The following is a 26,319-nucleotide window of genomic DNA, read 5'->3' as shown; positions in this document are numbered from 1 at the left end:
CTATGGAAATAATATATTTCTATCAAATATTCATTTGACAATGAGCACTAATTTATAAACAAATTTTTGCTTCCTCTCGGTGCAGTATATACATATGAAATATATATATATACATATATATATATATATATATATAGCATTAATAGCAATTTTTAATTTTTATATTACATTCATTTCATTCCATGTTCTATTTAACAAAATGTCAATATAAATTTATCCAATAGCAAAATCTTGTTAACAGATTATTAATAACATAAAGTGGAATATTTCAATATTGAAATTAATTTTTATATTGTGTTGCAGATATGTAACTAAATTTCATAAAAGATCTTTTCCGTTGAAGATTTTGCTATAAATGTTTAACATAAGTTTAGAATGAATAAAACTGTTTTTATACAAAATTGTGTATTATAGTATAAAGAAATAAGCTCACCTGGCGCAAATCATCATTCATAGAAACAATATTTCTTGCAACGTTCATTATTTATCTGCTGATATGTATAAATTAAATTTTTGAACGAGTTGCTATAATTTATCGAAATTTTTTGTTTTTCCCGCTCAATATCATTTGAAACATATGCACAAAATGGCTAATTGATATATTCGCAAATTAACAATGATTTTGTTAAAAGTAATAGTAACATACTATTACTTTAATTGGTAAATATATTAAAATAATAAAAAATGTATCAGATATATAAAGCTAAAAAGAATATTGTCACTATCAATTTGAATTAAAAATATATTTTCATTGTTTTTCTTCGCATCACGTTGCAGTTATCTTTGGCCAATCAGAAGACGTAGATCTTTGTCACATGACAATGTAGCTATTTTGTAAACGCTTCTCATTGGTCTAAGTATTTTTGATCATATGCCACGAGTTTATTCGCTATCGGTCGTAAATGCAATGTTAACGCCTCTCAACCAATTACATATCTTATACACATTGTTACTGTAAATATAATTGGTGTATCCTATCCAGTAAAATTTGATAAAAATCCGACAAGAAATGTAGCATAGAAGCATGCATAGACCATAGTCGTCAAACGGTAACGAGTAGTACTGTGTATCCATACATTAATATAAGTTAAAATTAAATTTTTAACAGAACCTTAAATAACGCTGTTAAAGACAGTTCGTCATTGGAACGACGCTTTTAGATAATTTTATTATACAACTTATGATATTTTGGGATAAGTAAAATGGGATCTTAAAATAATGTAACGTGACTGATAAATTGTTCATATTGGGAGTAAATGTGTAATTTCACAAAGGATGATTTTAAATAATTCCATGTTATGTTGAGTTTTCATTAACCTTCAACAAATATTAGTGGCAGTACACTGAGATTCAAAGGTAACTTGATTATATTTATTCGATTATCAAAAGAATTAAACAAAACATATTGAACTTTACAAGATGAATAATCAAAAATACTTTGCCTTATGTTTTTCATACAAGTTCTTACAAAAAAAAAAGAAAAAAAAAAAGAAAAAAAAATGTCTAATATACATTTCTATGAAATCATATTTTTTCTGCACGATAATATAAAAAAAAAATTATTACGTTTTATAAATAACAAAAAATATACAATGCTTTTAATTTTTTTTTACTTGAATTTGTCACTTAATCTATACATTCAAGTTTCTATCTACAACACACAAAGAAGTAAATAATTGATTACTTTTATATAGTAGACTACTAAATTATCTCTTACTATGTATTTAACCTATTAAACTTTGAATAGAACTGATATTATTTGATAATAACTAGCAATAACGACGATATTATCTTTTTTTATTTTTTTTTTTATTTTTTTTTTTTTATTTTCCCTTCTGAATAACTACATTAAATTAAAGAGAAGTAAAGAAAAATTAAATATGAATATAAAATGATGTTAATTTGTTCGTAGATAATGGAATTATATTAAAATTGTTTGCCTTACAGGCAAAAATTGGCAATGCAAAGGGTATTTCCAAAAAGGAGCTCTAATTTTGAACGTATACATTTGTGTAAGTACACGGCTAAAATAAAAGAGTTTTTTTAATACCCTTTAATTAGATTGCCAATTTGAGAGATTGAACAACAATCATTGAATGCTTAATATAATTAATTCAATCTATCCAAGAAGAAAAGGGATTTTTTTTTCTATTTTCCTTTATCTCGTTTAGAGCTTTTTGAATATTTGGAAATTATGAATCTTTCCATTGCTCCATAAAGTCGTGTTAACGCTTAATAATTCGTTTTGGAATATTTTTTCCTTTTTTTTTTTCTCTCTCTCTCTCTCTCTCTCTCTCTCATTTCCTCTTTCACAGGCAACAAGATTAAGGTGACGTTAGACGAAAAGAGAATTGTTTTTAAATCATCGTCCAGTCTCGATACGACAGTCAAACAGAAACGACGATTTATTATGTAATAGAATGAACAATTCTATTTCTTCTTTCTTATTTTCTTTTTGACATCTTCCTTCATGCTGGATATAAAAGTTTGAAAGGCTCTTTAAATAAAATCGAAGTATATTCCCTTTAGCAAACATGTAAGTCAATGCTTAGAGGCTTTATAAGATTGTTTTATCGTTTTCTTTTTATTTTGCTTTTGTTCGATCGTTAAAGAGGAACGATAGTTTCTACGTATTAAATTCGTCGTAGAAAAACCAGAATGGTCACTTTATCGATGACAATCTTGTGGTAGATGTGTCAAATTCTCTTGTGATAGAGTATTTATTTTAAACTTATCGTCATTTTTAAGTCTTTAATCGATGAATCCTGAGATCTCTACAGTTTATTTTTTTTTCTTTCTTTTCTTTTTTACTCCCCTTATTTTTTTTCTTCCTCTTCACGTAATTATAAAGTCTTTGTTAATAGAAGCTCTAATAAAAAGTACGTTCATCTGTTCTCCATTCGAGTGTTCATTATTTTCTTTCAAGTTATTTTTATATTTTATGAACAACGCTAGAGTGCTTGCAATCTTTTTTATTTTTTATTTATTTATATATTTTTTTCTTTCTTCTTTTCTTTTCTTTTTTTTTTATTTTCTTTTTTTTTTTATCGCTAACTATCTTTAACACGTCGTATAATAAATACTCGATAAAGTAAAGTTACTCGTTCTAGATTAACTCGCCGAGGTCAAATAATTCAACAATATAGCATAGATGCAATTCTATTGTAAAGTAAATAATATTTATTTCTTTTTTTTTAATGTCGAAATGCTTTATGCTTCTTTCAGATCCTCTTTCCTCTTTGATACTTTACGAAAGATTTAAGCGATTAAAATGAAATAATATTTGATATTAGTTTAATCGAGCAAATTGATCAATCTAAAGCGTTACGTTTTTTTTTTTTTTTTTTGTTAGAAGTATATCGTTCGTGACTCAACTAAAATTATATTTGCACTATAAACGGAAGTTATAGTCCGTTCCGCAATATAATAAATATATAAATATACGCGTATATTTCTTTGACGAATTTTCGATTGTTTGATAACGATTATAAAAAAAAAAAAAAAAAAAAAAAAAACATGAGACATTATGAGGTACACTGATCTATGAACAAAAGAAAATAATAACTTTATGAGCACAATGAAAAAAGAAACACGAGTTATTTAAACAAAACTTTAATAAGCGATTTGTTCACGCAATTATGTAAATCATTGCACCAACATACACGTGACCTTTGATTTAAGCTTCATTTGTGTGTTATTATTGAAGTTAACAATATTATTATTTAAGTATTTGGTTCAATGACATTATCTTACTAAACACGTCCATCCGATTTTTATTTTTATTAAAACTAAAAGAGTAGCATGACTAGTTCTTTTGAGGATAGTCTTTTTAAAGATTACGTTGTTATCGACATAAATACCGATGAATGCAAAGAAGTAAAATTATTTTATATTTAGACTATTTAGAACTAATTATTTGATCTTGGATTTATTGTTAAAATAATTAAAATAATAGCTTCTCGACAAACGGTATTGAAATTAGTAAAGAAATATTCATTTGTACATTGTATTTTTTGGATCGTATGTGGCCTTTATTTTTTTTTTTTTTTTTTTTTTTTTTTTTTAAGACAACAATTGATATTTCAAAAGTATTATAAGAGTTTTTGATAGTTAAACGGAACAAGTTTTAATGTGTTTGATATCGACGCTTGATAAATATATATGCATTTTGTTTTATTCAACAAATACAAAAAATTCAAGACTTGTGAAATCGTAAAATTTGTATTGTTGTTATGCCGTTTATTTTTGGATTTTTTTTTTCTTCTTTCTATTTATTCTCTTTTCAGATTCAACTAGAAAAGATGGTTGAAAGTACGACAGCTGTTCAACGTGCTAAGAATTCTGCGTCCACTAATGGAGCACAATGGACTACGAGTGAAAAAATATCATCCACAGTAACGCATCAAGAAACAAATTGTGTACAGCATAATGAAGTGTGTGCAGATGCGGATCATTTAACATTATGGCAACATCCAATCACAACATTAAACTATTTCTTTCGAGAACTGTTACTCGATATACTCTCATTAGGAAAGAAAACATTACGTTATAAGCGAACTGTATTGAGTACAATTTCGCTCGTAGCATTATTTTTGTTATTAAGTAGAATTTCAGGACCACAGCAAGAAGTAAGTTCTTTTTTTTTTTTTTTTTAAATATATTCATACATTTCTCATTGTCAAATTGTTTAATACAAAAAATGCGTTTTATTAATTTTGCAGACATTTAAAGCATGGGAAGCAAAAGTTATATGGTGGTTGTACTGGGTAGGTTTGGGTGTATTGTCTAGTGTAGGCCTTGGTACTGGCTTACACACTTTTGTGCTTTATTTGGGACCTCATATAGCAGCCGTTACTATGGCAGCATATGAGTGTGGGTCTTTAAATTTTCCCGAACCACCATACCCAGATCAAATAGTATGTCCAACGATGATTGATCCATTATGGACAGCGGGTATATTAAATATTATGAGAAAAGTACGGGTAGAGGCTATGTTCTGGGGTGCTGGTACTGCACTTGGTGAATTGCCACCATATTTTATGGCTAGAGCCGCAAGAACAAGTCGACAAAGTAATAAAAACGATGAAGCTGCCCAAGATGATTTGAAGGAATTAGAAGCCTTAGAGGCATTAGAGAATGGTGAAGATGTGCCATTAATAATGCGTTTGAAATTAACTATGAAACATTTTGTTCAAAAAGCTGGTTTCTGGGGTATTTTGGCTTGTGCATCGGTATGATTATACATTTTTTTTTCTTTTATATCTTATTTGAAACATTTATATGTGATCTAAATTAAAATATTATTTTGTTTTAATTTAAACAGATACCTAATCCATTATTTGATCTTGCTGGCTTGACTTGTGGACATTATCTTATTCCATTTTGGACATTTTTTGGTGCAACGCTTATAGGAAAAGCAGTTATTAAAATGCACATACAACAGCTAGCAGTGATAATAGCTTTTAATGAAGAGCTTTTAGATAAATTTATTAGCCTATTGGCTATTGTGCCCTTTGTCGGTTCGCATTTTCAAGAACCACTTAAAAAGTACCTTATTGAACAAAAACAGAAATTACATAGTAAAAAATCAATGGTTAGTTTATCAAGTGAAGCCTTTAAATTATTTTTTATTATATTAAGTTCATTAACATATGTCAATGTTATATTTTTTTAGGATGGAACAACAACGATTTCTTGGCTTTTTGATAAATTTGTAATATTGATGGTGTGCTATTTTCTAGTGACAATTATTCATGCATTAGCTCGAAATCACCACCGTAGACGCGTAAAATCTTCTACAGACTGAAATTGAAGATGAATAGATTGGAACATTGTAATGGTGAAAAAAGTTCCATATGTAAGATGCTATATAAGACATGATATAAGAAATAACAGTAAGCTGTTGATGCTTTGTTTACTACATATACATAAGGGCTGCGCAGTTACTTTTATTTAATCTTATGATAATACGGGATAGAGTCTGAATCTCAATGGTTTTTTTTTTTTTTTTTTTTTTTTTTTATATGTAACATCTTACAATAAGAATTATTTCACCGATGAGAAAGTTCAAAATGTAAAAAAGAAAAAAACAAAAGACAGTAACAAACAAAGCAAAAAGCAATTTTAGATATAGACTGGCTTTTTGAACCACTCGGATTTAGACTCTAATGTTAAACCATAAAAAATGAAAATATTTCATGTCCCAAATAAGCTGTAAGGTATAAATAATACATAGTACTTTTATGTACATGTATCTCAAATTTACACATCGTATTAAAATAGGCAATGATAAAGGTCATTAAGGTATTGTCTTACTTGATAGGTAACAAGGAAAAATACTTTTTAATAAATAAAACATATTTGTTCAAGGAATAAAAGGAAAAACATGTAGCATGTATAATGATAGTGCTTCTTATTACATTTGTCAATGAAATATATTATAAGAGTGATCTATTCATTGAGAAGTCATTAGTAGTATTCAATTTATTGTACAAAAAGTTAATGAAGTAATGATAACGCTCTATTTATTTGTTTTTGCTGTACATTGATTTTCTTTATTTTATTTAACATTTTTTTTTTATGTCAGAACATAAGATAATAAATAATATATAAATTTATTATTACAATTTGAAACATTTAAATTGTAAAGTTTAAATATTTCTTATTAGTAATTAGATGATAATAATTAAGTTAAAATAAATTTTGTATAAATATTTTGATTGGTTGAATGCAACGAAATTTTGCAAAAATGAAATTGCAGAAAAATAGATATTAGATCAACGAGTTTTGTAGATTATGTCATTTGAATAGTAATTTTCTATAAAATTTCCATATCAAATATAACAAAAAAAAATTTGGTCAAAGATAATGTCTAGTAATACCAGAAGCAGGCTTAATGATTTTCAAAATTAAAAAGTATTTTCCTTTATGGCCTTGATCGTATGTATTTTAGTATTTTGATACTTGTCTAGATAAATTCATATAACCGATCCAGGCATTCATGATCATTTATTAATGAATATAGCATAATATACAATGTCTTAAATTATATTATGTAATATATGGATAATATATCATTTCTCACTAAAAATATATTATCACTGCATTATACAATTTTTGTGACATATATATATATATATATATATGTATATATATATATATATATATATAATGATTTTATGCGTTATCCATTGTAATTATAATTTTCTTATATAATGCCTGGATATTACCTGTTGCACAGGAATTACATATCTGTGATATGTTCGGTTTGTTGAGATCCTAAGAAACATTAATTATTAATATTTCATAAATGTTGCAAGATTTTATTTTTTAACTGAATCATAAATATTTGTCACTCTGGATGTAATAATTGGCTTCTAAAATCTTTTCCCCTTTATAAATGTATCTATAATATTGAGTTATTTACCTACTGAAAACAAATAAACAAGTTTTCAGTCAATTATTGTTAAGATATTGCAGTGCTATTAAAAATATATGTCGAAAGAATAGTTCTTTTTTTGTTTTATGTTTGACCTTATAGAATTCTAATTATAATCTGCTTTTTGTGTGCAACTTCAACAACTTCCTTTGCATGCTGAAATGCTTTATATACACAAACGAGGTATCGATGAATAAAGTTTTATTTATTCTCTATGAAGGAAGCTAAATGATGATTTTTAATCTGACAAAATAAAATTGCGGATATATACTATGTAGAAAATAATGCGAGCGAAAAAAAGCGGATGAAAATTAAAGAGAGAGAGAGAGAGAGAGAGAGAGAGAGAGAGAAAATGTTTAATGTAACACAATTTTTGAGTATGCATGTTCTCATCTTATGCAACTATAAAGCCAAACTTAATACATATGTATCGAATATAAGAATGAGAGTGATAACTTTGGTGTACGATCGTGTATGGTTGTTGTTATTGTTATTGTTGTTGTTTCAGGGAAAGTGATATCGCCCTTCACGGATAATAAGCTTTATGTAATACACGTGCCTGCGATAGCTATAATAAAGATCTGACATTCCAAGCAGGACGTTACCCCTTCTCTTCGACGCATTTCTGTCACTTTTCTTTTGCTGTTATGAAGGAGCTAGGATATAAGGCTGACTTAGAGTACTATGTACGAGGAAAGACTAAGCGTCTCAGGGAAGCAGATATAAGTATAGAAAGAGGATGACCTAGTTGCTACTCTGTGCCTCCCGAAATATTAGGATAAACCCACGCGCGTAATACAATCCCAATGCTAAGCTAACCAAATTTAGCATGTGACTTAGCAGACGCCCTCGAGACACTTACACGTACGATGACTCAGTCCGAGGAGAAGATCCGACGGACAGGAATCAGGTGCACGGTAACGTAAGTGTAAAAGGATACGTTTGTATAACTCTCGCATATGCATATTATTCAAGTAATATGTCTTCCCTCTTGGACGTACATAGATATCCAAGAAAGACGTTGATGAATTTATTTTTGAATAAAACGCTTCGTTTATCCACCAAACTTGCCGACGTATTTTTCCACGAAAAAAGAGACAAATAAGTTCTTACAAAATAATACATAACTCGGATTCAAATATGTTTTATTACGTTTTTTCAGGAAGATCATTCCAACAACCTCCATCGGCGAAGCGACCTTTACCTTAACTTCGAGTCACGCGTACTGCGGAATTAGTATTTCTTCAATGTTTATATGCGATTTGTTTCTTCACGTGGTTAAGATGCGTGTATTTATAGAGGTGAATCTTACGGAGTTTGTCCTTGAGAAGATGTTCGTTAAAAAAGAAAAAAGGAAAAAAACAAAAAAAAAAAAAAAGAGAAAGAGAACAAAAATTGGCACCGTTGTCCAGCATAGATCCTCCCACTGTTTGATACTTTAATCATCGATAAGGATCTGCTTTTCCGGGATCGCATGTAGGATATACGAAAGATCAAACGAAATCAGCATTTAAAATCGTTTGCCAGCGTCGAAGAGATTTTACGATTTATAGTACGAGATCAATATTTCACATTCTCTTTTGTAACAACCTTGTTTAGAGATTATTTAATCGGCGCGATGTTTCACGTACGACACGTAATCTCATTGGAATTCCTGTTGTGTCTGTAAATATAAGAACGTTTCGACTATACTATCTCTTTACTCGGGTCGATCTCTTCTTAAAATAGGTCAACTATAACGAGATTTTAGGGGTCAGTTGGTGGATATTGGTTAATGAGAGACATAATATGAATCTAAGAAAATGAGGTGCGTAAAGTAAGAGAACGTAAATACGTCGATAAATCACTTAGGTCAAACTGAAATGCATTCTAAACGAGTTACTCTCTAGAAGAGTCAGAATTTAGAAATTCGAAGATGTGTTAGATACGAACGATGCACATGTATGAATTGATATAATTCAAATAATACGATTCAAAAATATCTTTCATAACTCGGATCCAAAGTTAGCTTAAGGTATACTCCACCTAGGCACATATATATTTTTAAATCGTCGTTTGTGGTACAAAAGTAACTTACTTAGTTGCTGGGTACAAGTTCAAGCAACGTACCACAAATAACGCGCCGTGCCTTGATAGTCTTCTACGTTAATGAGAAACATAGTCCGACTATCGATCCGATAAATTTTATGGAATGTCACTCGATCGTGACATGTAATTCGATAACAAAAATACAAGCAAGAATTAGGCAAGAAGCCCAGATTTTCCGTGCATCCGTAGCTGAGCGATGACGAATATTTTTCAAGGTAAATGCTGAAATATCCCTCTTACTCGATGTACCGAATTTAATATTTCTCCGAGCATTGCCAATTCTGCGTTAAGAAAGACGAACTTATGTTACAGTAATCCGTTACATCTATAATCCTTGATACGATGATTGCCAGATAGTTTATCTATTAAAGTGTATGCATGCGTAAGGGATATCGCGTTAAGCCGATCGATGCGTCGTCGTTAGAAATATAGAAATTACGTAGGACGGAGCTTAATGTGATATAACTATTTTTAAGATTTTCAATAGATATATGTAGTAGATAAATGACAATTTTTTTTTTTCAAGCTCTATAGAACTTTTAAAAAATATAGAAATACGTATGACAATTAGTATATTTTAACGTTCATATGCTTATTTTGTGTGAGAATATATTTTAGTTGGTGAAGGTAACGGTCAATAGCTTTGAGGATAACTCTTTGCCAACTGAAAGCGTAGTTAAAACATACATAGTTGTAGTGATGTATTTACTCTAAAGCATATCAAGAGTTCAGTCAGTGTCAACAAAGTCGGAGTACTTTTGTAACTCTACATGTATATATATATATATATATATATATATATATATATATATATATGTATCGAAAAGAGCATAAATTTATCTTTACTTTGAGACGGATCTTCGTACATGCCAACAGATTAATTCCACGTTGTATTAATTCGTTCGAGTGATAAGAAACTCTAATAACATGACGTATGTATTTCGTGTTTCTCTATTCCTGTTAATCAGACTCCTGTTAAGTATCCAGTCTCAATTGAAAATTACATTCACGTGTTGAATAATAACAATTATCTGAATTCCATTGCTGTTTAATGATTATCCTTCGTTGATATTTCAAACGAAAAGTCAAAATATTTCCACTTTTCTTTCTCTTAAAAAAAGAAAAAAGAAAAAAAAAAAAGAAAGAAAGAAAAAATAGAACGTATATCATTAAAAAAAATTGCCAAGTATCATTTTAATCTCGATTCCATTGTGTCCAAATATTTGTATAGAAAAGTTAATTAATCAAAATGCATAAATATGATTTTATAACGTTAACATTTCGCTTTGATTTATTTTAATCTCCGTTTCTTTTTTTTTTCTTTCTCTCTCGATCTGTCCAATAGATAAATCGTTCAGCTTCGATATAGTTATGTCGTTTTGAAAAGACGTAATTTTGAAAGATCGGTGTGTTCGTCCGTTGTTCGTTGATGAGTCTTCCATGCTAGAACCCCGTTGGTTCTTCGCCACCACCACCGCGGACAGCCATCGAAGTCGACGCCGACGTCGTCGACATCACTGAAGTTCCGATGCACACGTGCCGTGTGCAAACTCCGGACGGTATGACTAGGACGGTTCCGAGACGGGGACGGCCATTCGAATCCAGTATTAGTGCGGTGTAGAGTGCTCGGTGCTTTTTAACTTAACCATCCATCTCATTTCTTATCTACCGTAATCTTCGTTGCTCTTATACATACACATACATCCACGTTTTTCTGTGTCTTTCTTCGAAATACTCGTACGTACCGTTAGTGGTGAGTACTCATTCAAGTGCAACGAACGAGAAATTACGAATAAAAAAGAAAAGAAAAGAAAAGAACGAAAACGGAACGAGATTTCTTGCTTCTCTCTCTCTCTCTTTTTTTTTTCTTTTTTCTTTCTTTTCCTTTATTTTTTTTTCTGTTCTTTTTTTATACTCACGCGATTTTCAGTTTGGTTGCATCAGTGGTATGTAGGAACGAGGAAAAAGGAAACAAAATGTAAACTACTTGCACGTATCGTTACTACTCGCTGTTAACGATAAAGAGAATATTTTTTTTTTTTTTTTTTCTTACATTTTTCTTTTCTACGCGTGATAACGAGGGATTTTTATTTTCAATATTTTTATCATTTCTTTTATTTTTGTCTCTCATCGATTGTGATATTGAAAAGAATTGTGTCGTTGAAATTTTGCCATTGTAATTAATCATCGAACTTAACCACCGACTTGATGTTTCTTTCGACAAGCGTAAATGCTTGACTCGTACTACTCGTAACTATCGAAAAACAATCTAGCAACAACATAGATATGTAATAACGGTGATACCTTTTTTCATTCGATTCTCTCTTTGATCAGAATTTCATCGTTTAATCATTTCTCACGTTTTTCTCTTTAGATACAAAGTATTATTGATATGAATGAGTCACGTTTATTGGGTTCGATCCAAATGAAAACATTGAAATGATCATTAAATTCATTCGTTTTGTATGATCCAAGTGTTAAGATAAAATAAAGAAAATACACGTGAGACATTTAGACAAGTTAATAACTTTGTTAAATGATATTTATCCTCTCGAGAAGAATAATAATTCTTTATTGTATTTTATAATTGTAATTAATCGTGGATAGATATATATATATATATATATATACGTAAGATGATAATAGATTATTAAAGAAGAATAAAATGGTGGATGTGCATTATTTATTTTTGGATATATTGATCTGTAAATAATCACGGGCTAATAATCGGAATTACTATTCTTTTTTCTTTATGTTCATATATCATATAAACATAAAACGTTATAGTAAGGATAAGATTATTCTCTCTCATTTGAATTTATTACTTGAAATTTATTTGGAAAGCTAATAGAGTAAGTGCATCGTAAACAAATATAGAACAAAAATATATATACATTGATTAAAAAGAATGAAAATTTTGTAATGGCGGTAGTAACTTTCTCTCTCTCTCTCTCTCTCTCTCTCTCTCTCTCTCTCTCTCTCTCTCTCTCGTGGAGTACCTAACGAGTCTTCCCTAAAATGGCCTCGCAAGTCGTGTTGCCTCCGTCCGCACGGATATAGAATATCCACCGCCTCCTCTATGACTACTCTCCGCCTGCCATACTGATACTACCAAAACAGCTGCTGCCACTACTAAGAGAATTTTCTTGTATTTCTTGGATTTAGACTGTTTTGCAATGATGAGTCATTCATACAAATATTCGCAGTGTTAAATACAGTTATTATTGTCGATATTTATTTGAAAGGAATTAAGCCAATTCGAGGGAATAAATTTTCTATCTCAAGTGCAATGTTCCTAAATTAATTCGAATTAGGTAAACATTTTCTTTAACTCTTTTTTTAATTTATTTCTTTTCTATGTCTCATCGTGTCCTCTTTTAGACGTTCTATACTTATCCCAAGTGAAAAGAAAGAAGGAGAACGAGTTGAAAGCATGTAAACGTTAGTAGGTGGTATTTCTTAGAGAGGGTGGGAGGATCTGGACGTTGAGCGAGTGTCTTAGGCTGATCACGGAAATAACCACGGTTGCGGAGGAACGGCGGAAGTAGATTGTTTACGCATCGCACGATTAGATAACTCGACTTAGCAAATCTCGTAACTAACGATGATGGCTATGTTATTTCTTTCAATGAAATTTTAGTTTGTTTTATTTATAAATGTTATCATATTAATATCGTCGTACGAACGATCTCGTTTCTCGTGATTTTCTTTTTATCCATCGAGTTGCAACCTTTACATCTGCCATTTCATTTATTTATTTATTTATTTATTTTTTTTTTTTTTTTTTTTTCGTTTTGTTTGTTATTTCTTCTTCTTCTTTTTTATCTCTTTTTTTTCATTTTTTTTTCTTCTTTCTTTTTTCTAGTATATACAAGATGCCTTTCAAACCAGTCGAGCATCCAAAATGCCCCAAATGCGGCAAATCTGTTTACGCCGCTGAGGAACGAGTTGCCGGAGGATTGAAGTGGCACAAAATGTGCTTTAAGTGCGGTGAGTAAATGTGCGATTTCATTTTCTCTTTAAATATCCTGTTGTTAACTTTATTATCTTACGTATAGCTATCCACGTTCGGTAACAGTAAAGTGATAAGAAAAAAAGAATAAATAAGATCAATATAGGTGATAAGATCAACGTCGGTGATCATTGAATGAACTCACGAATTGAAAAGTAAAGAAAAGAATTTTACAAAATGAAAGCGCCAATAGTCTACAATAGTGAGAGTAAACTCGGGAAAGAAACAGGATCATGATTATATTTAAAACATGAGTCGTTCGATTGCAACACTTTTGGTCCACTCAATGCTGCTGCCAATTCAACTTATATATGTAGGTCTCGATCTACGTATATGAATCATTCTGAAAGATTAGAAGCGCCGGTTTTGAAAATTTTCCTTCGAATTGAAAGACGATTATATAGGGTAAAATTTTTCTATTACGACATCTATGATATCGGTATCATTAATTAATTGATATATCATTAAATTGAAAGACGTTTCATGTATCAGAATAATGATCTATATAAATGGATACTTTTGCTGGTTAATTACTTTTTAACAGATTAATTAAAAAACGACACTAATCTCGACGATTCAATCGTCGTGGTGAATTTTGATGGATCTAGAGAAAAAAAAAAAAAAAAAGAAAAAAGAAAAGAAAACAAAACAAAACAAATTTTCGGTTGGAAGAACGACGCATTGACGTTATGTTTCAGGTCTTTGCGGAAAGCTTCTCGACTCGACGAACTGCTCCGAGCACGAGGGTGAGCTTTTCTGCAAAGTCTGCCATGCCCGCAAGTTCGGCCCTAAGGGCTATGGTTTCGGTGGTGGCGCCGGTTGTCTTTCCATGGACCAAGGCGAACATCTGAAGAGTAGCGAGTGAGTGCATCAACGGTCGTCCGCAACCCCCAACTGCACAACCTCACCCCCTCAGCCCCCTTCAAAAAAATCTCTCCAGAATCACCCTTCTATAAATATCATCCTAAATATTCTCGATGAGTTGACATCGACGTCGAATGTCTCTTTGTCTCACTCTCACTACTCTTCGTTATTCTTTCTATCTCTTTCTCATCCCCTTTCTCTCTCTCTCTCTCTCTTTTTCTCTCATTTTTTTCTTTCTGTCTTTCTCTATTCTGTAAATAACACATCGCGAGAACAGAAAAATAACGAATCTATTGAAGTATCGTGATCGATTCAAGACCGATTCAAATCGATCACTTAGATCTGAACAGCATGCGACCCTCCTCTTGGTTGCAATACGTAAAATCTTCAATGATGTTGGAAAGATATAAAAATTGTTGTTCCGATTATTGAATCAACCAAAGGAAGCGATCGACATGTCGTCAACCATTCGTTCTTTTTTCATGTAATATAAAATTAATGTTTTTCGCGTTGTCATTCAAGGATCAAAATGGCACCAGAGACACCATCGTCTATCGACGATCCTTGTTCTATCGTTTTACGTAAACTAGAAAAACATCTTTCTTCAGAAGAGAATCGTATTAACCTTAGATTTTCTTTCTTCTTTCTTTCCTTTTTCTTTTTGTTTCCCTCTTCTTCTATCTTCTTCAGACTCATTATTCTTGAAGAGGACCCTTAGCGTTGATTCTACGCATAAACCTCGTTTAAAAATTTCCTATTTGAAAATGTTTATATAAGTGTCGACTTGTGTATATCATTCTTTTTTTTCTTATTATTTTTTTTTTTTTTTTTTTTTTTATTACTTTAATTGTTCAATTTGAAATCTTTCCTCGAACGAATCTGACGATTATTATTGACATTTGTTCAATTCGGTTATTACTTCTTTTCTTTCTTTTTTTTTTCTCTTACACATTTTTTACTTTTTTATTTTATCCCTTTCCTCATTTGATTTTTTTCCCTGTTCTCTTTGTTTTCTTTCACTCTCTATCTTTGTTTCTCCCTCTCTCTCTTTTTCTATTTATCTATCTTACTGTCATCGAATCTTTTTTTGCCTCCCAAATATCTTCCCGAATCTGTACGATCACCCCCCCTCCCCATATATATCTTTCTCTCTCTTTTGTGTATCTTCGTTAATGTTTTTCGTACATGGGCCTGTGACTACGTGGCTGCCCAAAATCGAGCGTTTCACACTTTTTTTGTGCGAACACACATACAAGAAAGGAACAAAACCGAAAAAAAAACAAAAAAATAGAAAAAAAAAAGAAAAAAGAACATTAGATTGTAGGATCATTTGTACCATCTGTAATAAGTGCCATTAAAAGTGGAAAAAAGGGAAAGAAAAACCAAAAAAACAAAAAAAGATAAAGTGTTTTTCATTCACCGAATAACTCTCTCTTCTCACACGCATACCTACCTAAAAAACCTGTCTTACGAAATCTTTCCATTTACCAAATCAAGCCACCTTAGCCCTTCGTCCGTATTGTGCAATATCGAACGTTCTGATGATAACGCGTAACGTGATTGTGACTATTTCCCTTTGTCTATGGTTAAACAAAAGGAAAAAGAAATTTCTGTGAATCCCCCCTACTGACTGTGAATTCCCATAGGTCCATTTATATATATATATATATATGTATATGTATATATATATAAAAAAAAACAACAACAACAGCAACAACCAATAAGAAAAAAAAAATGAAATAATGAAAAGAAAAAAAAAAAATGTAAAATACACGAACACACCTTACCCCGCCAGCCCCGCTGAGTTCGAGCCAACCAGAGGCCCATTGAACAAAAAAATGTTGTCGCAATATGACAAAAGCGAAAGCGATAAAGAAAATATACTGAGTACCAAAATGGTGAGCACCTGAGTCAGATTCCGTCTCTCTCTCTCTCTCTCTCTCTCTCTCATCTCTCTTTCTCTTTCTCTAACTGTCTCTCTCTCTTTCTTTCTAGCTATCTTTCTCTTTCTTTTTTATAGCTCTCTTCTATCCCCGCGTGATGAAAAAGCAAGCTTATTTTTTTTTCTATATGTTCCAATAAGACACCTTGCACGGCCTTTCAACCTATCTCTCTCTATCTATCTCTCTCTTTCTCTCTCTCTCTCTCTCTCTCTCTCTCTCTCTCTTTGTCTTTCTTTCTTTCTACCTATCTATCTATCTATCCTACTTTTTATCTTTCTCTTTCTCTATCTATCTCTATCTCTCTCTTTCTCTTTTGACATATAACCCCGTAACCTTGCTAACAAATCTTAACTCTCGATGCATCGCTGCTAGTAGACGTGTATATATGATTCGTACTCGCATATATACACATTATGTACACAAAGTAAAGCTCGCAAAAAAAAACAGAAATATATATATGTATATATATATATATATATATATATGTATGTGTATATGTGTATATATATATATGTATGTACGTCCTCGGGCACGCTCAGACTCTCTCTCTCCTAATTTTCGCCAAAGTCTGGCATATATCTTCCCTTATTCCCTTATTAGTCGCATTTTCTTATTCTTCCGTTTTTATTTTTTTGTCGAGTTTCGAAACTATATCTCATTTATTATATTCATCTCCGCTTCTCGGCTCTTCTCTCGGGGCTCGGCGGATGTCTATTGCGTGGTTGTGGGGGTAAAAATACATTAACAATTTACTAACACGCTCAATCTAACATCAGCCTCTTAATTATTTCTCTTTACGAAATTCATTGTCGAATTCTTATGTCCTTAGATTCTACTGCGGCTGCCGGAGAGAGCGAAAGTCTGCGAAACTGGTAGATTGATTTTTAAAATTTTTACACGCAAAATTATTATTGATCTTTGGTATAAGAAATGAACAATTGCAATAAATAAAGAAAGAAAGAAAAGAAAAACGAATGAATTCGTCGTAATATACAACGATAATCGAGAACGAATAAATTTTATTCTACCAGTTTCACGATTTTTTTTCTAGCTTACACTTTTCTCCTTTTTTTTTTTTTGTTTTTTCTTCGGCACAGTTTGTTGCGCTGCTGCTTCAGTTTGATGAGAGAGTGGCTTAAAATAAAATGAAAGATAATAATAATAATAATAATAAAAAAAAAAGAAGAAAAAGAAAAAAAAAAGAAAAAAAAAAGAAAGATCGGAGCTCGGTCATTTTGTTTTTTTGTTCTTGTTTTCGATCGAGCACCGATCATCGCATAGCATCGCATTATTCTCAATCGAAGCGAAGAAAAGATACGAGATTTTCTAATTCCTATCATTGTTTAGGGAACTTGCGAGAGGATCGAACGCTGTATTGGAACCACGTGCCATTGCAAAAGCACCCGAGGGTGAGGGATGTCCTCGTTGCGGAGGATACGTTTATGCTGCTGAACAAATGTTAGCACGGGGAAGGGTAAGTTTAGAGGAGACCATTCGTGTCTCCTTGTCTTTTTTCTTTTTTCTCTCTTTCTTTCTATCGGCTCTTTTGGATCAATCTCGATGGTGCGATGGATCGTTCGTTACGATCAAATCAAAAAAAACAAAGGTTCTTTTAACAAGCTGCTTTATTATAGTGATAAAGAAAAAAAAAAAAAAATAAATAAAAAAAAAATCAAAAAAACTTAAAGCGACGAGAATAGGCCAATAATTTTCTAACAACGTTAAATTTAGAAAAAAAATCATTAACGACGATCTATTTGAGCGTGGTTCATCGACATCGTTAGAAGTTGAACACGATCGACCAAATCTGGCTAGAGTATAATGTTACATGGTGTATCATCTGTATACTGTATCCTAGGCTACATCTGCCATAAGTTAAATAAGGAATGCCAAAAAGATATTTATGGAATCCCTTGTAAAATAATTTTCATAGAGTTTCCTATTCTCGTGTTATAAGTCGTTATACTTATGAGCACGCTAAAGAAAGGGGGTAACCGAGAAGTAAGATAATTAGTCAAAGGTATCTAATCTTAGCAGCGTGCCAAGCAAATTCGAGACTAGAATAACAGGCGTGACGATCGCTCTTACACGAACACCCACGAGTATCCGCCGGGTTGCCTATTGACCGTTGAAACGTGAATTCGTAGCGTCGTTTCTACAATATTCTCCTTTCACCGATATCAAAGGATATTCGATAAGTTTTTAAATGAAACGAAATTTTTATTCATTTATTTATTTTCGATAATTTTTATAACACCCTCACGTTAATCGAATACATGTACATATAATTAGGACAACTTAATACGTGAGAACGTAAATTATATATCTTTGATTAGTATCTTTTCATAATTATCATCACATTTAAAAAAATCAAATAGCATTTATATATACATTTGGATTGAATTAGAATAAAATTTGATATCTTATCCGTTCTGATATATTTTTAAGTAATCTTAATTTTTTAATTTCGTTCGATTTAGAATAAAACGTTACGGTGATTAAGTTCTCGTCTTTCAGGATCAGCACAGGTGGTACCGAAAGCATATTATCTCGAGCTACTAAATTTAGATCTCCAGCGTCGGCACTTAGCTCGGACGACTTCGTTTTCTTCTCTGTGCCGGATTTGCTTCGTATTTTTAGCCGAAAATTCGTTAGATTGCTTGCGTTACTATACCGTGCAATCGTAAAATAAATGATTAGGTAGAATAAATGAGGGTGCCTGGATGATCAAACAATCAGGTAGAGAGATAAGATAAATCTGATTGTCTTGGAATTGTGACGAAAAATATTCTCCAAATATTTGGACGCATTCTATACGTGTTTCGGGGACTCGAATGAAATTAATTGATTACGCGAGTGTATTAACCGGCTTAACATAATTTTACATCTATTCCTACAATTCTAATTCGATCGTTTCGTGAACTTTTGAAAGAAGGAGAAAAGTAAAAACAAAAAAAGAAAGAAGCAAAGAAAGAAAGAAAAATTTTAATGAAGAAAAACGTACATACGTAAGTACGTAGCTTGGGTGACATCTATCGATAGGAATCGAGTCATTCCTCGAAAGAGTTCGATTGCGCAAAGCATCGTACTGGGTGATGAGATTAGACGTTACGATAGTGGTGTTAAACGCGTGAGCACTATGAACAAGCACGAGTCGGAGATGTTGCCAAAGCTCATGGATCGTGACGTGTTTCCGTAATCTTGGTGTGTATGACGAAACGTGTAATTTTCTAACAATAGAGAAAAAATAATGGACGGCATTTGAGAGGAGGGGATAGAGGGAATCGGTGTCAGCTTATTGCCGTTGGTGCTATTCCAAAAAGCTTCCTCAGCATCATGTCTGGCAAAACACCAACCGGTCGACCGATCTTAGCCGCTCGATGTTAAAAAATAGCACTGGGACCAGAGATACACCCTAACTAGAACGAATAAAATATATCAAATCGTAGGAAAATTCTTTTCTCATATCGATAGATATATCGAGATCGTTAAAACGATCGATCCGTCGCACCAACCCCTGAATGATCCCGATCGATTGATTCGATAACAACGGACAATCTGAGAACTCTACTCGGGGCCCAGCGTGGTCATTCCTGCTTCTTGTGATTAGGGTTACCACAGGCAATGCTTCAAGTGCAAAGTCTGTCAACGGTCTCTGGACTCGACGCTTCATTGCGATGGTCCGGATCGCGATATATATTGTCGAGGTATCTTTTGATCAACAAATCTATGTTTCCTTAATATCGCTGTCTTGTGAAACACGTTACTGACATATCCGTATCACTTTTTTCTTTTTTTCTTTTTCTTTCTCTTTTTTTTTTTTTTTTTTTTACTGGAAGAATTGCAGAAAAAAGAACAGTTTTTTAACCGTCATAGATATTGTGGATTCCTACTACTAGCACCAAAGTCTTTCTCTCTCTCTCTCTCTCTCTCTCTCTCTCTCTCTCTCTCTCTGTCTCTCTCTCTTTCTCTCTCTTCCAGGATTTACCTACAACTCGTTATCCGCGATCTTGGTTTTTCCACCTTTTTGTTATCTAATTTTCTTGTGTATTTTGATAAACTTCTTCTTCTATGTCAAATAAAATGATTTCTTTTTTTTTTTTTTTTTTTTCTTTACCAATTCAATTCACTCGTAAAGACCTTCTTAAACAGACATAAGAGGACTGGCCACTACAAATGGGTCATCCTTTGGTTTTCTAAAATACTGTGATACAATCCCATTGATAAGATATTATGTGTTCAATTCGAGAAGCATACAGAGTACGCTCGATTGAGATCAATAATCAATGACAATAAGTAGAATTGTCAAAGCACGTTATTCCTCCGAGGTGACTAACACAAGACCCTTTGCATCCGACACAGCAATGGCACAAGGAATGCTTTAAATGTGCCAACTGTTCCAAGAGGTTAGACTCTGTCAACTGCTGCGAAGGTCCTGACAAGGATATCTATTGCAAAGGTAAGGTGATCAAAAAAAGAAAAAAAAAAAAAAGAAATGTCCGTAGGCAGGAAGATGTAATGTGCAGGATCTATAATAAAAAAAAAATTTTTTTTTCATCAAATATTTACTCGGGTTTGTTTCTTTCTTCTTTTTTTTTTTTTTTTTTTTTTCTTTTCTTTCTTTTTCGATCATTATTTCGATCAGCACGTTACAACTTCTCTTTGGCCTGTACTGTCGGCCAAGACGATCTACGAGATACCTTTAACTCGTGTTCTCTGCAGTATGCTACGGAAAGAGGTTCGGGCCGAAGGGTTATGGCTACGGTCAGGGTGGTGGCGCCCTGCAGAGCGACTGCTACACCAATGGGTGGGTTTTCAGAGCCGAAACTAAGACGGGAAAGCGCGAGAGATATCCCGCCTCAGCTTCTACACTATCACTATATATGGTGCGCTTGTCTGCTTAACAGCTTGCTATCCGAAGAAATTCGGTCCGCGAGGTATTGGTCATGCTGGGGTTATGTGGATCGGCCTGCAGTGCGATATTGAGGATGAGGGGTATGCACCCCTTAGCTTTATTATTTTTTATTTTTCAACGTCATTGTACCCGGTTATATTTATCCTGACAAATTAATTGCTCCTATAGAGTCTCCATATTGTTATCAATCATTTCATTTTTATTCTTTTATTTTTGTTTCTATTTCTTTTTTATTTTTTTATTTTCATTTTTTTTTCTTTTTTATAGAAAGTTTCATTTTTATAGATGATTTATAAGACATCATCTGCATCCGAAGCATAAATGTTTATTAACATTTGATGTCACGATTTCATATATTCTGTTAGCGAAGATAGAAATGTTAAATTTAGCGTTACAACTTTGTAGCGGTCGTAAAAAGTTATATATATATATATATATATATGTGTGTGCGCGTGTGTGTGCATATAAATATATATATATATATATATATATATATATATTTATTTATTTTCTCTAAATCCAGAGATTAATTACGCACGTGCAAGCTTTTGCCGCGAGCTTACAGGTGGCATTTGTTAGCTGAAGCTTTCTTTTGAATGAGATCTGTCTGTTATGTGTTTTCTATCATATTTTATTATACTGTAAACGATTCTAGTCGGTATTCTCTTTTCTTTTATTTTTACTTTTTCTTTTTTTTTCCTTTTTCTTTTTTTCCTTTTCCTTTTTTTTTTTCTTCTTTTTGTAAAAAAGCATGCAACCCTAAATATGTACAATCTCCCTTCGCTTACATAATGCTTATGTAACATTTGCTTTTACATAAATACTATTACTATATTTCAATGATATTAATAAACAATCGATCGTATAATAATATGATTTTTCTATATTTGATGAACATTTAGTGATGCCGCTCCTCGTACTACGGTTATCGACACAGCCATCATCAAGGCTCCACCTGGCAAGGGATGTCCACGTTGCGGAGGTGTAGTCTTTGCCGCGGAACAGGTGCTTGCAAAGGGACGCGAATGGCATAGAAAATGTTACAAGTGTCGTGACTGTACCAAAACGCTTGACTCGATCATTGCTTGCGATGGTCCTGACAAGGACGTCTATTGCAAAACTTGTTACGGGAAGAAATGGGGACCTCACGGTTATGGATTTGCCTGTGGTTCTGGTTTCTTGCAGACCGACGGTCTAACGTGAGTGAAATTCAATTTTTATGGAAAATTTCAAAGGAATAGAAAGAGTAAAAGAGATCGTCGTTTTATTTCTTTTCTTTTCTTTTTTTTTTTTTTCTCTAGGGAGGATGAAATTTCAGCGAGTCGACCTTTTTACAATCCGGACACGACTTCCATCAAAGCACCAGCCGGACAGGGCTGTCCTCGTTGCGGTGGCATGGTATTCGCAGCTGAACAACAGCTAGCTAAGGGTACCATGTGGCATAAGAAATGTTTCAATTGTGCCGAATGTCATCGTCCTCTTGACTCGATGTTAGCTTGCGATGGCCCGGACAAAGAAATTCATTGCCGTTCCTGTTACAGCAAACTTTTTGGACCTAAAGGATTTGGCTTTGGACATACTCCTACTCTCGTTTCGACGAATGGTGATCATGCACCATCCTAGTAAGTTGACTTAAATATCAAATATAATAATAACAATTAATTTTACCTCGGACAATATTTAAAAGAAATCTCTTCGATTGTTTCTAACGCAGCATTGATTCGAAGCCTCAGCTTGGGCAGAAACGTAATGACGGACACGGTTGTTCTCGTTGCGGTTATCCAGTCTACGCTGCTGAGCAAATGATTTCGAAGAATCGTGTCTGGCACAAGCGTTGCTTTAGCTGTGCAGCTTGCCATCGTTCCTTGGACTCGACGAATCTCAACGATGCACCGGATGGTGATATTTATTGCAGGGGTTGCTACAACAGGAATTTTGGACCTAAGGGTGTCGGTTTTGGCATGGGCGCGGGTACACTAACGATGGCTTAAATTTTACCGTCTTTAACAACATTCGATGCGCGTGCACACACATACACATACACGCACGCACGCACGCACACACTTATACAAATTTACACGTTCTACACGTACATAAGACATCATTGACACGAACATCTTCTAATTATACGGTAAATTTATTTCATCAATTTTTAATGGGGGCAAAAAAAAAGAAAATAACGGTTTTATCTTCTCTCTCGAAATTTGATCTTCCGTAGTGTTATATATCCATATAAATACATCCTATATACATACATCTGTCTATACGCTATCTATGTTAAAGAAAAAATAAGAAATAAGTAAGAAATATTTTTAATTGAATAGAACGAACGACGAGCACTCTGGTCTTTAAAAATGAAATGGAAAAAAAAAAGAAAAAAATTAATACATCCACCATCGCCCGTCATTATATTTTCGATCATAGCTAGAAAACTATTATTATATGGAACTAATAATACTTCTAACGCGATATTATAAAATAATAATAATAATACTCATAAATATCGTTTAGCTTTATCTCTTAATATCATCAATTTTGCTGTCACTTTCAAGCTGGAATTACGAAAACGAGCGAACGAACGTAATGCTACAATGAAATAATATATACGTCGATGATAATCGAATAAACGAACTTTCTGCGTGAAACAAAGTACAATTTCCTTCTTTTTATCATTGATAATTGTCCGCGGTGCGTAAAAGCTACACAATGTTCCATCGATGTTATCATTCAGAAATGAAATGCGAGAATTTAAAAGAGAGGGATGCGAGGATGGCTATTATTTACATTTAACACACACTAAACGCACATTCCTCCTTTTTGTATCATGTGCGCTATTGTGCGGTTATATGTGATCATAGAACCTTGTATCACTGCCTATCACAGAAAGTCTTCGCTTTACGAATAATTCTTTATATATTTCTTTTTTAAATATATATGTATTAAAAAAAAAAAGAAAAAATATATATATATATAAAAGAAACGATAATAACATGGGGAGTGCTCTTTAAACGTTAATTCTCTACGTTAAATGTTCGACTCTCCATTTCCGATAAAAAGGACTTTCGTGTTAATTAAGGTTATTCGCTTGAGAGTTAAATAATTTAATAGGTGATAAATATACGTGATTTAAGAAAGAGAGAAAGAGAAAAAGAGAGAAAGAGAGAAAGAGAGAAAGAGTGAGAGAGCGAGAGAACGAGAGAGGGTGAGAAAGGACCATTTATAGGCAAAATGTTTTAATCCATAGTTATATTATATAATACGTAGGAAAAGCAAATTAATGGAAGTATCATCAGGTGTGTCTGTTACAAGCCGCCATATAAAATGAACACTGAAACGTATATACATGTATATATATGTATTACGACGCGATACGATCTGATCGAACGAAATTTATTATACATACATACACGTCATATCTCAATCGTGTAATCAGGAAAAAGAATGATGTAAATCGATTATAAGACAAAATCTTATATTATTGTAATTTTCAGTGAATATATATATTCGAAAGTAAAGTGATTCATGAGGATAATTTTTAGTTTAATATTTATTAACTAGCGATTAAGAAAATAGCTAAATTATATTAATATTATTTACTAACGTATTAACAGTGATCCGACTTTTGAAGAATTTTATTATTTATTTGTTTTCTTTTTTCTTTTTCTTTTTTTTTTTTTTTTTTAATTTCTGTTTTTTTTTTCTACCAATAAGCGCATATTTTCCATTTTCCTTTATTTTTAATTCATACGAAAATCTCTGATAAAATTGATATACGAGTTATCCGGACGGAATTTTTTATATCCCGATATAAATTAAAATAGTTTTGAATTATTAAAAAGTAAAATCAACGGACAATATTGTGATATTATCGTTCGCTACATTCACAGTTTCCTACTTTTTATCGTCTGCAGGATCTATGTCGGCTTATGTTAGCCTGCATTTTCAACAGAATCCTTCCGTGCTTACAGATGGCGTATTTTCAACCCCCTACACTCACGAATCTTTCTGAACACAGATGGCAGCTGTTGCATGTCTCATGGGGTAGAAAGAAATTGAGTTAAAAAAATAATAAATATTCCACAACATTCAATAATTATAATTATCATATTTAAGCGAGTTTTAGAGAAAGTTTGTTACTCTAATTCAAGAGATTATATCAATTTCAAAAATTTAGATTTTTATTAACTTTTAAGACCAATCAATTCCGATGGATTTTTTTATTTATACGTTAGAAAAATTTGTATGAAGTTAATGAATTATTAAATCCAATAAAAATATCTACACTGACATATGTAGGCTATGCAAGTAATCTTTTAGTTTTTTCTCTTGTAAATTTCAACTAAAGAAAAATGGACTTAGATAAATGATAGAGTAGGTCGAATCGACATTGATTAAATGTGCGTTTTCCCTTGTGTGAATTTTCTTTTTTTTTTCTTCTTCTTTTTCCTTTGTTACGTATAATACAGAATATTTTGATAAAAATAATAATAGTCGAATTATTTGAAAAGAGGCCAAGGATTTAGAAGAAATATTGATATTACTTGAAAATTTGTCAATAAGTCGACAAGAGAATAGAAGGAAATACATAAGGTTAATAATCGCATTAATTATAATATATTTATTACAAGTTTTTAAATAAACATTCTGCCTCCGATGTACACATAAATAATTTGTATATTTCGCATTCTGCAACTTCTCTCTCTCTCTCTCTGACGTCATAACTGTGTACATTAACACATATCGTGTTATTTTTATAATATATATCTTATCAATAGAATTACTATATGCATAGAGCGATTTAGTTGTTCTTAATCTTAAATGATAAGTCAATATACAGTATTCACGTTATTATACACGTTATGTACGTACGACATTCTCACATTTTTCATCGAAATTCTCGATCTATCCGATTCTGATCGAAGTCATAAATACAAAATCACATCTTCCCGAAATGTTTTTTGCACATTTTCAGGATATTAAAATTTGCGCTCGCTTAAAACGGCCAGGCGCTTAACTAATAAATCCAGGTTGGCTTTTCGATTATTATTATTATCATTAT

The 26,319-nt window shown here is 32.1% G+C and overlaps 2 protein-coding genes across 10 annotated transcripts; both read left to right on the top strand.

The window, feature by feature from the left end:
- Positions 1-662: 662 nt before the first annotated feature.
- LOC118447133 (vacuole membrane protein 1) lies at positions 663-10,256 on the top strand. Of its 6 annotated transcripts, none has more exons than XM_035878676.2 (8): positions 667-1,356; positions 1,948-2,012; positions 2,316-2,536; positions 4,287-4,628; positions 4,722-5,231; positions 5,324-5,593; positions 5,675-8,360; positions 8,601-10,255. In XM_035878676.2, exons 4-7 carry the CDS (start codon positions 4,302-4,304, stop codon positions 5,804-5,806), a joined length of 1,239 nt encoding a protein of 412 aa, XP_035734569.1. In that variant the 5' UTR covers positions 667-1,356; positions 1,948-2,012; positions 2,316-2,536; positions 4,287-4,301; the 3' UTR covers positions 5,807-8,360; positions 8,601-10,255. The 6 variants fall into 6 exon arrangements, with proteins under 6 accessions (XP_035734567.1, XP_035734566.1, XP_035734569.1 ...); XM_035878678.2 differs by having other exon boundaries at positions 1,913-2,012; XM_035878674.2 differs by lacking the exon at positions 2,316-2,536 and having other exon boundaries at positions 663-1,356; positions 1,913-2,012.
- Positions 10,257-11,068: 812 nt separating this feature from the next.
- Positions 11,069-24,793, top strand: LOC118447130 (muscle LIM protein Mlp84B). Of its 4 annotated transcripts, none has more exons than XM_035878663.2 (9): positions 11,069-11,263; positions 13,392-13,516; positions 14,237-14,399; positions 17,693-17,819; positions 19,956-20,052; positions 21,253-21,340; positions 22,163-22,459; positions 22,562-22,882; positions 22,975-24,793. In XM_035878663.2, exons 2-9 carry the CDS (start codon positions 13,402-13,404, stop codon positions 23,249-23,251), a joined length of 1,485 nt encoding a protein of 494 aa, XP_035734556.1. In that variant the 5' UTR covers positions 11,069-11,263; positions 13,392-13,401; the 3' UTR covers positions 23,252-24,793. The 4 variants fall into 4 exon arrangements, with proteins under 4 accessions (XP_035734556.1, XP_035734555.1, XP_035734558.1 ...); XM_035878662.2 differs by having other exon boundaries at positions 11,072-11,279; XM_035878665.2 differs by lacking the exon at positions 21,253-21,340 and adding an exon at positions 21,068-21,152 and having other exon boundaries at positions 11,076-11,279.
- Positions 24,794-26,319: the final 1,526 nt, after the last annotated feature.

The sequence above is a fragment of the Vespa mandarinia genome, chromosome 4 (assembly GCF_050613455.1).
Source record: "Vespa mandarinia isolate Hongniang chromosome 4, ASM5061345v1, whole genome shotgun sequence".
Taxonomy (NCBI): domain Eukaryota; kingdom Metazoa; phylum Arthropoda; class Insecta; order Hymenoptera; family Vespidae; genus Vespa; species Vespa mandarinia.
Note: the sequence above shows the minus strand (reverse complement) of the source record. Positions and strands in the feature narration are given on the sequence as shown.

Excerpts from the sequence above, each read along its gene's own strand:
- LOC118447133 (XM_035878672.2), top strand. The coding sequence starts at position 3,802 with ATGACTAGTTCTTTTGAGGATAGTCTTTTTAAAGATTACGTTGTTATC. Across the intron at positions 3,877-4,286 it reads ATACCGATGAATGCAAAGAA|ATTCAACTAGAAAAGATGGT; the intron begins GTAAAATTATTT and ends TTCTCTTTTCAG. Across the intron at positions 5,594-5,674 it reads TACATAGTAAAAAATCAATG|GATGGAACAACAACGATTTC; the intron begins GTTAGTTTATCA and ends ATATTTTTTTAG.
- LOC118447130 (XM_035878663.2), top strand. The coding sequence starts at position 13,402 with ATGCCTTTCAAACCAGTCGAGCATCCAAAATGCCCCAAATGCGGCAAA. Across the intron at positions 14,400-17,692 it reads GAACATCTGAAGAGTAGCGA|GGAACTTGCGAGAGGATCGA; the intron begins GTGAGTGCATCA and ends ATCATTGTTTAG. Across the intron at positions 22,460-22,561 it reads TTGCAGACCGACGGTCTAAC|GGAGGATGAAATTTCAGCGA; the intron begins GTGAGTGAAATT and ends TTTTTTCTCTAG.